This window comes from Schistocerca cancellata, chromosome 1 (assembly GCF_023864275.1).
Source record: "Schistocerca cancellata isolate TAMUIC-IGC-003103 chromosome 1, iqSchCanc2.1, whole genome shotgun sequence".
Taxonomy (NCBI): Eukaryota; Metazoa; Arthropoda; class Insecta; order Orthoptera; family Acrididae; genus Schistocerca; species Schistocerca cancellata.
Window position 1 is genome coordinate 295,805,113 of NC_064626.1, and position 13,356 is coordinate 295,818,468.

Genomic DNA, 13,356 nt, shown 5'->3' on the forward strand with positions numbered 1-13,356 from the left:
AGTAAAATGTTTTTGATTGGGCTGAGTTGACCTTTGTTAATATTGTTGTAACATGTCTACTAATTAATTGTTTAGTTCATGAAGGAATTATCACTGTGTAGTTATTTTAGATCAGTAATACACTTGTAATTCTGGAGAAACCAGTACATATTTTTGTGACGGCCCGCATCTCGTGGTCGTGCGGTAGCGTTCTCGCTTCCCACGCCCGGGTTCCCGGGTTCGATTCCCGGCGGGGTCAGGGATTTTCTCTGTCTCGTGATGGCTGGGTGTTGTGTGCTGTCCTTAGGTTAGTTAGGTTTAAGTAGTTCTAAGTTCTAGGGGACTTATGACCACAGCAGTTGAGTCCCATAGTGCTCAGAGCCTTTTTTTTTTTTTTTTTTTTTTTTTTTTTTTTTTTTTTTTTTGACGCAAATTGCGACTGCATATAAAAGACTACAGAAAAAAATGGAGTGAAGGTCTTGAGTATTTGAACGTAGCGAATACATACAAAAATCGGAGTTTCAAACGCTATCAGGATAAATTACACCTTCTGCCAGTTTACGATTTTTGATGTGACGCTTTGGACTGTAAGTTAACTAAAAGTTTTCTCACCATTTGGGGTTTGTCATTTCTTAAGTTTCCGAAAAGCGTATCAGTACTATGAAAGTTCATAATCGCACTTCCCAAAACTGTATGTACAAATAGTACCCGACGAAATACTTTAGCAGAGTTTTAAAGTGTAGGCAGAACTAACGAGACCCTTCCTAATCGGAGCTTTTGTGAGGGGGAGAGAGAGAGAGAGAGAGAGAGAGAGAGAGAGAGAGAGAGAGAAATATTTCACACTAATAAAAGTGACACGCTGTTTGCGTTTTCAGGTAAATAGCAAGCGTTAATGATTGTTAACATTTCCAAAATATAACAGAACAGTCTATTGTAGGTACATGAATTCTGTCCTGGAGGCGGGTGGGTGACAGACTAACTGGATGATGACTACATGAGGCAGACGTAACAGTGTAGTGTTCTTGACTGGTATCAGTACGTGCGCTGATGCTGCTATTTCGAAGAGTGAAATTAAATGTTTCACGTAAGAAGTAATCTCTATTAATTTCAGATTCATCCACGGAAAAAGTTTCTCGCAATCTGAAAGTGTTAGTGTTAGTGATTTGGTATCTTACGTATATGGCGAAGCATTGTCAGTTTGTAATTCATATTAGGCTTGTACTGGAAGTGCAGCTTTTCCTGCTGTTTCTGCGGCAGCGTGTTTTTTGGGCAGCGTGGTCGTCCAGTAGTATTTTTGTCGGCGAGGCAGCTCACAAGCTCGGGCGAAGGCGTACACAGTGGACTCGCCAGCCAGGGGTGGAGGGCAGCTTGCGCCTGTTAGAACAAATTTAAGTATTTAAATGGCGTTTGTAATGAATATGAAATATCTAAGACGTTTGGAAAATAAAATTTCCTAAGTGTAGTACACGAGGAGCAGCTCACCACGCCATATATCCGTAACACCTGTGTAATAGTGTGGTCCTTTAATCGTTGATGGGATGCAGCAGACGAACGGTAGTCCTATAGATTCCTCCATATGAATATGTCGCACGAAATACTGTTGGCGTGTTGAAAAGCAAGAAGATTGAAACACTGATGATGGCATCCGAGTATCATTTGCTAAATTTAAGAAGTTACACATTCGTTTGTAATGAACACAAGAGTATAATGCACGGACAAAATGTGGTTGTCTCCCATGTAATTAGAAGCATTTGATTCGTTTCTGATTTAGATAGTGGAAATATGCTTTTAGCAAATGAGCCTGGAATGCGAGCCTGAAAATCCCACAAGAGATGCTTAGAATTGTGTGTTGTTTCGCCCGATTAGTATGCGAGATGCTGCTCTGACGAAAGTATGGATCGTGAACAAAAAAATGTTGCATTACTAGAAAATATGTAATCGGTGAATAGTTATTCACGTGTCATCACTTGTATCATTCAGACAACCCACCTGTAAAAGTAATTTCAAAAGCTGTAAACCGTACGAAATGAAGGCAGACATTTCTTCCGAATTCAGTGCCTGCCCCCATATAATGGAGTAATATTGTTTCTGATAAATAATCAAAGTTAAAATGTACTAGTTTCAACATCATAACTTAAATAACAGCCAATATAAGTAATTCAATACTTCACACACCTTGTGAGTAACAATAAAGGTAAGTGCCTACTAATGAATGAGCTACCGGTATGTCGGAGAGATTCCTATTCTGACTCTGAAACATGTTTCATCTACTTGCTTAATAATGCTAATAGTTATTTCACTCGTTTCTTTTAATCTGATTGCGTCATTCGATACTACACTAGTGAAACGGACTCTTAGTGCCCACTGTAATGGAAACATGTAAAGTGCATCATTGGAACATTATAGCGAGACGCCTATTCTCAACCAGTTCTTTGGTACGTTCTTTAGTGCCATGTATCAGTTGATGCACGCTTCTCGACTGAAATATTTTCTATGAATAAAAGTCTAAAAACCATATCAGCACAATTTCTGGTAACGATGTATGACAAAATGTTGAATTATTCATCCTAATTTTAATGCTCGTTCTCCAGTCACTTCAGTTACTAAACAGTAACAGAAATTTCGGTACTATTTTTTCCCATTCTCATGTGCAATTGAAACATCAATTGAAAATGTATAAACTTCTGAGCAGCACTACCAGCTTGGCAGAATTCCACCGTCCTTGGTTTGTCCGATTTGTCATATAGCCATAAAGACCTCGACGCATTATTGAACTTAAAATAGTGTGGCACACAAACGTTCTTTTAGCAGGTCTCCGGTATTAATTCACAATTAAGTTATTTTAAATTATTGTGGGGACGCAAGAACGTAAACTTTGCCTCTTGAACTGCGTGGCGCGTACCCAGCGCAACAATGGCTCAGTAACACTTAATTGTTGGGCGATTATAGGCAGCTTTCAGTCTCGTTAGTTGCCTCTGTAATAGCGAATAATAGCGGTCTCCGGCCATAGGCTATTCGAGGAAATACATAAAAATTTGCCTCGATTGAATGTTGTTGTGCCGCGGCAGAATGAAAGGTAGCTCTTAAACTTTACATGTGTTGGTGTTGAAATTTCTGGAAGATTTGAACACGGAACTAAAATTACACGGTTTCCTCCATAGCCTATTGTGTTGACACCTCCGTTGGCGAAGAAAAAAGGCTTTGCAGTTCGGTTTTACATAAATGTTTAAAATGAACGAGCAACAGAGTAACGGGCGTCTTTAAAGAAAGTAGGACATTTTCCTGAATTTGAATGATTTCCAGAACTTTTATTTAAGATATTTGAAAGAGTTGTGCATTTTGTTTCCCTTTGGATCTGTTTGACCATTGTCATTCCAAAATCCCTCCCGGCTTACATGAACATCTGACCTTGAAACGCAACTTGAGATCAGCTTCTCAATGTATTGTTTTTCTCGATGAGATTTGGTATCTGTTGTCGATTAATAACTGTACATATATATTGCTTCAATGAAATTGAGCTGCACCTAATATAACTTACGTGGAGTTCAGATCTCCGCCAGATATTAATGTAAACTGCTCAAAACAGCACACAATTGATCCATTTTTTGTGATACCCCTTCAGACTTTCCACCACATGTTCAACATTGTGATTATTAATATTCATGCTGACAGCAGTGCCTTTGTAAGCAGGCTTTATTTCAAATATTTTATTGGGGCAACAGTCTAGTTTCAGTGGGGCCGTGGGAAGATGCGAGGCGGCAACATGGCACAGAATTAGAACTCCCGTGACGCAGCACGTGGCCCAAGCGCCTAGTGCGCCCGTGCTCAGCGCCACTTGACAATGCCTGTTCAATTTTCCGGGCAGTGAACGTTATTGCCCTTGTTGCTAAATTGTTTCCCCCTTTACGAAGGAAGCAAGATCACCTAATTGATAAATCATTTAGCTGTTTCGCAATATTTCAGCTTAATACAATAAATTGATAATGGCTTCCAGTTACATGTTACTGATTTCAAAGCTCAATATCGGTTGTGGTATTAAATGTAATGCATCTAACTCAGCTGAAATTACCGTTAGAAGGCCCCTAATTGTAGCATATAACATGACAGTATGTAAAGCAATTATGACAACGCATGAGAAACATTATCAAGAGCGCTGCGGCATTTGCAGCAGTCTGACGCTTAGGGTTTACTGTCATGGATCATCGTCCATACACTGCCGACTCTGCCCCATCCGATTTTCATCTGTTTACAAAATAACTTGGGGGTCGTCTTTGATAGTGATGAAACGATGGAAGCAGAGGTGGCACACACACACACACACACACACACACACACACACACACACACACACACACACACACACACAGACTTGACCAATTTATAGTTGCTAATGCAAAATTCCGTTAGTAACTGAAAATTTCAGATTTATGGGGAGCAATTTATGCAAATGTTTTATGGTCGAACATGCACAATAATGGCAGCGTAATGCCCTTCTATCTAAACTGAAATGCTGCTCTCTAAATAAAATTCCCTTTATCAAATAACAGAAGTAAAATAATTAAAGCAACGTGAGAATGTATTCGGCGAGTTTGAGCTACGAGGTAGAATACTGCACTACTATGAAAACTATGTTATACGAAATATTCTTGCTTAAGATGGTGTATAATCATCGACTCATTAATCACAAGCGAGTGTATGAGAGAAACGTTTAAAAACATTGACATTAGAAATATCAGCAATTGCAACAAATTAAATTGTGAATTTGGTTTCTTGTTGAATCCCTAAAACTGACGTCATTCCAGTGGAATGGAGGAGGGTAAGATCGATTAAGGGAGAACTGTTCTACAGAATTTATTTCACAGAATTATTCAGTCATCGACAATTAATTTTTTAACTTCGGTAAGCACATAATTTCGGTTTACCGTGAGCAATAAATTGCTAATGGACGAAATGCAGAAAGGCGGCGCGCCGAAGGTAGATCGGCGGAACCGTTCAATGGATGTTTCTGTTTTGCTCCCCCAAACTTGTCCGTATAATAGAGCTACAACGAGACCATCATAGATGAATCGGTTCAGACATTATCATCTAGTAAAACCCTGTTTGGCTAATGGCCTTCAAAAATTTGGTTTTTAGCTGACACCTATGCCACTAGGTTGACACTGCCTGGCGAGTTGGGCTTATACATCCCTTTACGTAAGGCCAATGCGTCGTCGCGCGGAGGCGCGTTGTTATATTTAGCTTGGCCAGTATTTGGCAGGGGGCACCCGCCCGCCTGGCAGCCATACCACTTGCCTGCCCCAGGCCAGGGTATCTTTAGTTGCATCCCCGGAGCGTACGCGAGAGGTTCGAGTCTTACCATGATCTGGGCTGCCGTCACGAACCACGGTAACTCGACGGCTGCGGCAGCGCCAGCTGTGGCGGGTGCAGGTGTAGAGTCGGGCGGTCGCTGGGACGCGAGTGCTGGGGCGGCAGGCGCTAGGCGACATCGGTACGCCCGATCTTCTACTGCCAGTAGTGTAACGCAGCTTCTGAGCGAGTCATGTTCAAGTCTGCTTCAACGTTTGACGACGCGTGTGCGCGGACCGTCGTCAACCGCAGACTGTCAGCCACAGCCTCAATCACCCTCCAGTGTCACCACTCCTGGGACTTCGTCTGCTGCTGCTGCTGCTGCTGCTGCTACTACTGCTGCTGCAGCTGCTACTTTCGGATTAGGCACTACTCGGTCGCGTCTTGAAGACAAGTATTCTGCAGTACTAAAGCAGCGTCGTCCAGAACGTGACAGAGAAAGAGTAAGGGAGAAGGATGACAGAGATAATGACAAAGAGATAGAACGCCTTCCATTATTGCAGAAGAGTGCAACAAATGTGCAGTTATTAAGAGATTCTCCTCCAGCCCTTGAATTAAATCAGCACCGCCATCATGGCCACTCCCATCACCACCACCACCACCATCACCGTCACCACAGGCATAAGTCCGATCGTGGACCTGTCAGTGCAGCCGTGCCTTTGGCTTCAGAATCGCGTACCCGCACCCGGACTCGAACTAGAACCCCACGCCGGGAGCGCTATTTACCCTCTCGCCTTTGCCCTGTTGAAATACCACTGTCTGTGGATGAACCGTCAACCACTCCAGCTGATGATGAACGCCAAGCGAAGCGACAAGAGATTCAATCTCTCATTCTGAAGTACTCTGCATTGGATGAAGCATACTCGCGTCTCACCGATTCAAAGCGTGTCATACCTGATCAGCAGCAGCCACGACAGCCTCAGCCACACCTGTCATCGCTGCAGAAGCACAAGCACACACTACAGCCACATATTGCAGCACCCCTGCCGACTGTAAGTTGGTCTTCATCTTAGTATTTTTCCCTTTCTCAGGAAGAATTACCTTAATTGGTACACAGACCCTTTGTTATGTTTGTTGGGGAGATCCTAATTGAAAGATATTACTTAGTATGAGGTATCTCATATAATTTGGTGGCCCTCTAAATTACAGTGATAAGGTCTGGTGGCATGAGTGGTAATATGATATTCACTAGAATTTAAGTAAATTTCATTGATTGTTGTATACTAAGGGATCAAAATGTTAGTTTAATACCAAATCTTTTTGGTCATTAGCAGGATTAAGAGAAATTGATGAAAAGCTCAGAGATGAGGCTAGGAATTAACAAAGCTTCTAATGCAAAAATACAATGCACCAAATAAAGTGGAAGATTTTTTAATTAGAGTACTGAAATTGTTTCAGTTAGCACAATTATAATTTGGTGCAAGAAATAATTATTGGTGGCTTAGAAAATAATTTAGTATTTCTGCGTTTTAAGTTGCCTACATTATTCAACGCTATTGTTGGGAAGTTCGTAAACTCTTAAGCTGTCGAAAAATTAAATAGTTATTGGAAGAAATAATCTTTGTGCTCTAAAACTGTATGAAGTGGAGACTCCAGCAGTCATCTTATTTTCACAAAGGTCGAGTTAATTAAGTACGTGCATTTTGGTTGGGATATGTTTGCTGTTGCATGTGTGTAAAACTGTTAGATAAGAATTCATTCAGGATTCTTCAGTTCGCCTACATGACAGTGCAGCAATAACAAATAGGTGCTTGGTGCTTGATATATTTATAATTGCCCCTGTCACTTTATTCCTTCCTTCTAATATCCAACCCGTTGTCGATTATTCCTGTTTTCTTTCCTGTGTCATTCTTCTATGCATGCTGTTGAATGCTACCACTTTCCAGAATTGTAGAATTAATGGACTTGCTCCAGAGTCAGTATTTTAGTTGTAGCTTTCCTAAAAATTACTACCGTTTTTATAATATAACGTTCAGTTGAGCACACATTCAGTGAAATATATCTGCAAAGTGCTTTATTTGTATTGACTATTAAATTTTGCAGAGGAGGCTGTGGTGGTAAATTTAAAACTGTCCTCCCACATTATACAATATTTAGTTTTAGTTAATGTCTTTAAGGTTCATTGTGCTAGATTTTCCCACGTTGAACTGCCATTGCCTCCATCTGTTTATTACATTGCTGTGGTAACGCACAGTTCCCACTGCAATAATGTATTTGACATCATTTGTTGAATTGGCAAACCATTTTGCCCTCTCCCCTTTGTCTCTTGATTGTTGGGTTCGCATCTCGGTTTGAAATGGCGGCTATGAATTGGCACGTGGTCCACGCGTACCACGAATGGACGGACGGATCAACCGACCGCAATGGGACGGTGATGCACCTGTGTTGCCCTGCCCGCTCTGCTAAATCGGTGCTGGCTGGCTGGTGTTGGCGATGGCTGGTGCCGTTTCCTGATTGTGTTGGTGGCTGGCCCATGCTGTGCAGAGTTCTCGAGCACCCTCCGTGGAGGACGACGAAGATGGCCACCTGATATATCGCCATGGCGACGTGCTCCGAGACCGATGTTCGTGAATACACCAACTTTGCAGTAGATATACTATAGACTCTTAAATCATTCCTGGCGTCACATTCTCTATAATTGAAGTTGTTCCTTTTCAGCATCTGTTGTGGTTTGTGACTGGTCTTGGGTGGGTTTATATTAGAAGGAATGAGAGGATCAGGGTGGGAAGAAGTGTAAGCGATCTGGAGAAACTTATTTCTCTGTGTGCCTGTCAGTGTGTCTGCTGTATGGGGAGGAAGACATTTAATGAGACGACATTAATGAGCATGTCGTTATAGCTTTCTGTAAACCATAATCCAGCTTCTCTGGTCCTCTTCTGTTTGCTGGGGATTGGTAGGATCTATTCTCAAATAAACGTAAACAATTTATTTTTGACTAGTGCATGTTGGATTCCACTTCGAATAGATGCAGCTTTTGGTTTCAGAAATTAATTATAAAAAAATTGGTTTCTAGTACTTTTTGTTAAAAGCCATGTAACCTTAAGCATCATGCGGTTACCTACAATAAAATGCAGTTGTAAGAGTGCATAATGAGTAAACCGTTGTCTGCATTTCAAAAAGTGGGTTCCAACATTTGCACAGTCTTCAGTTATAGTTAATACTAACTGCTGTGTGATTACTCTTTTTCAGATAAAATATTGGCCACCTTAGGAGAAGGCACATTTGGAAAAGTTGTCAAAGTGAAAGATTTACATACGTAAGTACTTCACTATGTGTAAAATTACCAGAAAATACTGTGTGTCAAATTTGTGTAGTTAACATTATTTAGCAGTTCGTATTTGAAACTGTCTAACATTTCCAATTCATTCTTCCTGTTACTTTTATTCTTAAGATAACATACAAAAACACATAGGTGAAGTGAAATAATGAAGCTGCATATGCAGGCATCGTGTTAAATGTGAAGGAAATGCACACTTTTGTTATAAATCCTTTACTGATCTGTAGTATATGTTAAATCTTCTTTTACCTAAGTGTTCTACTCTACTTCCTTAATATTGTTCTTATCGATCTTTAATAGGTCCAGAAGACATTTTCCAAGAAATTTGAAAATCCCACGTAGCAATAGTCACAACAGGCGAGTGATGCTTCTAATGTATATTTGGCTGAGATTGGAATTGCCCTTTGCTTTTCAGTAAAAGCATGCAGTTGCGTTTGCGACTGTGTGTGTTTCCTTAATCAGTATGTGGATTAATTTAACAAAACATTCACACTGTGTGTCAGGTCTGCTGACAGCTATTGTGAGGAAATCCTTTTTCTTGTGAAGTATGTGCTTTTAGGATGATGACGCAGCAATTCTAATCCTTAATGATTTTGTGTTTATCAATTATATGGATGTGTTGTGCTAAGAAAATGGGATGATTTTATTCCATGTAACTGTTTGTTACCCATATAGTCTACTGATTTAGTCTTGGACTTACTCTTCACATTTTTTCAATGTGTTGCTATAGTTACAGCTACTGTTTATACCACTAGTCACTTACAAAAAAGTGTGGTGAAAAAAACACACACACACACACACACACACACACACACACAATGTGCGCAAATCTGAAGAATGGAATGTTGCAGAGAAAGCTATCTTTGTGAGATACTGCACCGAACACATGCATGACGAAAATGTATAAAGTGCATTGTGTATTTATACGCCTTGGGAGTTTCCTTTACCATGTTAGTTCAGTGTGTGAAATAATCCTTTTTGTCCAGAAAGAATGTGATCTTACATAGTGATAATGGTGAAGACAATTTTAAATGATATTATAGGAGTGAGAAATGGGAAGGAGGTGTTACAATCTCGTCTGAACACAAGTGGATATGTTCAGGTTAGATTCATATTGTTGGAAGTCGGAGACATTGGTCTTGTAAATCATTTTCCCTGTGATGTAATTACATTTTCCTTGAGACTTCATCTATAGTCATGATAGATGCTGAAGAAATGAATTTAAATTTTGTGCCACGTCCGGGAACTTTGATTCTATTGTAATTTCGGAGAGCCTTGGCAATACTGACAATTTTAGAAGGGGAAAATAGGCCGAAGGTGTGTATTGAAATTTGTGTTAGAGAGGGAATTGGATTAGGGGAGCTCTTGCAGCTCTGTGACCTATACTGCAACAGTGGTGCAATGGCGAACACATCTGCCTAGTAAGCTGGAGACCTGGGTTCAAGCCCTGGCTGTGGCACAAATTTTAAGTTATTTCTTCAGCTTCTAAAATTCTACTTCTGCTAATCCTCACAAAGGGACAGTACTTGGATTACTCTGTGTGTGTGTGTGTGTGTGTGTGTGTGTGTGTGTGTGTGTGTGTGGAGGATGTAACAATCATTTGTCTTGTGTTACTACTAATTTGTGAAAAAAAAACCTAATCAACTGTCCAAGTTTGCAGTTTTGGAAACGGGTGATGACCTACAATGAAGTGTAGAGGCACTAAAGCATGTCTGTGTAAACAGTTTCAATAATATGGATACTAATGCATAACCCACATTATTTCTTTATTTACTTACTTATTCATCATGTTTTATACTGCTTGATAAATATTACCATCGAGAAATTCAGACTGTGGGAAATGTAAAATAGTAATATTACTTGGCATAGGGAACTGAGAAGTAGTTATTCCTAGCTTGAACCTGAGTAAGCTGTTTGTAACTTACGTTCATGAATGTAAGAGAGTGGTTTGAAAAGTTCTCGGAATGGGATAGAAAAGGAAGTACTTACCTCACAGAAACTGCAATGTAGTCTCCTTGTAGATTAATGCACTTGGTCCAACAATGTTCCAGTGCCTTGATCCCATCTCAAAAATTAGTTTCCTCCAGGCCTGCAAAATAGTTGTCAACTGTGGCTATCAATTCTTCATTTGAAGTGCATCTTCGTCCACCAAGAAACGTTTTCGGTTTTGGAAAGAGATGGAAGTCTAACGGAGTCATATCTGGTGAATAATGCGGGTGTGGCAACGATTTCTATCTTAATTTGTGTAAGTTTGCCATGGTGATGGCACATGTGTGCGGACGCGCATTGTGTTTATGAAAGATGACTTTTGTCCTTGGTAAACCTGGCCTTTCATCATTTATCTTTTATTGCAATTTGTCCAGGAGGTCAGCATACTATTCTCCAGTAATTGTTTGCCCTGTGGGGGGATAATCTACAAACAAAATCCCCTTCACATCCCAGAACACTGATGCTGTGTCATTTCCAAACGAAGGAATTGCCTTTGCTTTCTTTCGTGGTGGACAATCAGCATGTTTCCACTGCTTTGACTGTTGTTTTGTCTCTGGGGTATAGTATTGCACCAAAGTTTCATCTGCGGTCACAAACCGGCACAAAGATCTTGTTTGTTTCTCCTAAAATGGGCCAAACATTTTTCTGATATGTCCATTCTCGTGTGTTTTTGATCCAGTATATAGAGTTGCAACACCCATCTAGCAGATAATTTTTTTTATTTCTAATTCTTCAGTTAAAATCTGGTATACTCTTTGAGATGACATCTGGCAAGCATGAGCAATTTCACACACTTTGTCGGCAGTCCTCCATGACCATTATGTGCACTTTAGCAATGATTTGTGAAGTAGCGACACATCACACAGTGATGCCCACTGCGCAGATCATCATCTACGCTCTTCAAACTAAATTTAAATTCATTTGTGCACTTGGCAACAGTTGAATATGAAGGAGCAGAGTCCCCCAGAGTATTCTGGAAATAGGCATGAGTGTCCTCCGCTTTCATACCTTTGTTTACGAAGTACTTAATCACGCCTCGAATCCCGATTTTTATTTTCATCTTCGCAAATCACTACGCGGGAACAACAGAGCCACGTCACCATCACAGCTCTCTTCCAAGAGCAGTGACATGGCAGATCTTTACAGGCAACAACAGTCCGATGAATATCGCACAAACAACTCATTGTGGTAGTACTGACCTTTCGTGGTGATTCCGAGAACTTTTCAAACCACCCTCGTAAATGGTTTTGAAGATAAAGGATTTCATAATTTTGAAAACTAGGAAAAACTAAATCAAGGTTTAATCAAATTATGCAATGTGAGTTTCCTTTATTCTTAACTAGTTTAGAGTCTAAGCTCATTATCGGATAAGCGGATTACACATGAAACTAATCATCAGGTAATAAAGTAAATTAATATTGGAACTTTGATGTTTCTCTACAATTTATTACATAATTTTGGTTAATCAGAATAGTTGCTGGTGCCTTGCCTTGCAGATTTATGAAAATTATTAAAATCGAGAAATGTTTGCTTTACCTTTGAGAAGTAACTATGAAATTCAGTCTGGCATTTAATCAACTCAGTGATACATTAAAGGCAGCACAAGATGGAAAACTGTGTATGAGTTAAGCATATTATTTCTGGCATCACTGTGTTATATAAAATTTGCCAAAGCTGCCCTTCGTAAGAAATTATATATTGTTAATGAATCTTACTACTTCATTCTCAGTTTCACTTGTGTTACAGGGATCATGTAATGGCACTCAAAATAATAAAGAATGTTGAGAAATACAGAGAAGCTGCAAAGCTGGAGATAAATGCCTTGGAAAAGATTGCTGAGAGAGATCCCGATGGTGCACAGTGAGTAAAACTGATAATATATTTAATATTATCCTACACCATGTAAGTTATTAATATGAATAATTCCCCCCCCCCTCTCTCTCTCTCTCTCTCTCTCTCTCTCTCTCTCTCTCTCTCTCTCTCTCTCTCTCACACACACACACACACACACACACACACACACACACACACATGCGCGTTTTGTCCCAAGTCACAAAATTTGTGTAGTTTGTACTAGAGCTCACCCAGTTTTACTGTAGAGTAAAATACCAGCATACAAAATGGTTTGGCAAATAAGCTTAAAAGATTTCTGTATAATTGAGATATACATTGAAGTTCTGAGCCAACTCTCTGGACTCTATTGTCCTTGACACCCATCAGCTTGAATTAATTTTAGTTGTATTGTGCAGTTGTGTTCACAGTAGAATGTGTAATGCTTGATGGATATCTTTTGCTTTTGCAGCCTGTGTGTGAAAATGCTGGACTGGTTTGACTACCATGGTCATATGTGCATTGCCTTTGAAATGCTGGGTCTAAGTGTGTTTGATTTCTTGGTATGTAGAAGTCGTCGTGATTGAAATACAGTTCTGGAGTGTAAGAAACATTCTAAATGTAATGATGACGATTTGCTTTCTTTGCAGAAGGATAATAATTATCAGCCTTACCCATTGGAAGCTGTCCGCCACATTGCTTACCAGCTGTGTTACTCTGTGAAGTTTCTTCATGACAACAAACTTACCCATACTGATCTCAAACCAGAGAATATTTTATTTGTAGACTCAGATTATGACCTTTCATACAACAGCAAAAAGGTAGGTCTGCAAACACTGTCCCATGCACCTCAAAATTTAGAGACTATAACTATGCTGTCCAGTTTCTTACTACAGCATTGAGAGTAATTGAGATAAATGTTACATGAAGCTTTT

At 40.0% G+C, this 13,356-nt stretch overlaps 1 protein-coding gene across 4 annotated transcripts in view; it reads left to right on the forward strand.

Moving 5' to 3' along the window:
• The first annotated feature begins 4,358 nt into the window (after window positions 1–4,358).
• The window catches only part of LOC126171670 (dual specificity protein kinase CLK2), a 31,492-nt gene continuing 22,494 nt past the window's right edge, over window positions 4,359–13,356 (forward strand). Inside the window, exons 1-7 of one of the 4 annotated variants that reach the window (XM_049920817.1) lie at window positions 4,359–6,317; window positions 7,810–7,888; window positions 8,515–8,581; window positions 8,903–8,959; window positions 12,338–12,451; window positions 12,894–12,984; window positions 13,072–13,242. In XM_049920817.1, the coding sequence (XP_049776774.1) occupies window positions 5,337–6,317; window positions 7,810–7,888; window positions 8,515–8,581; window positions 8,903–8,959; window positions 12,338–12,451; window positions 12,894–12,984; window positions 13,072–13,242 (1,560 nt within the window). In that variant the 5' untranslated portion in view covers window positions 4,359–5,336. The remainder of the gene's footprint in view (window positions 6,318–7,809; window positions 7,889–8,514; window positions 8,582–8,902; window positions 8,960–12,337; window positions 12,452–12,893; window positions 12,985–13,071; window positions 13,243–13,356) is intronic. The other 3 variants (XM_049920819.1, XM_049920818.1, XM_049920820.1) reach the window with 3 other exon arrangements.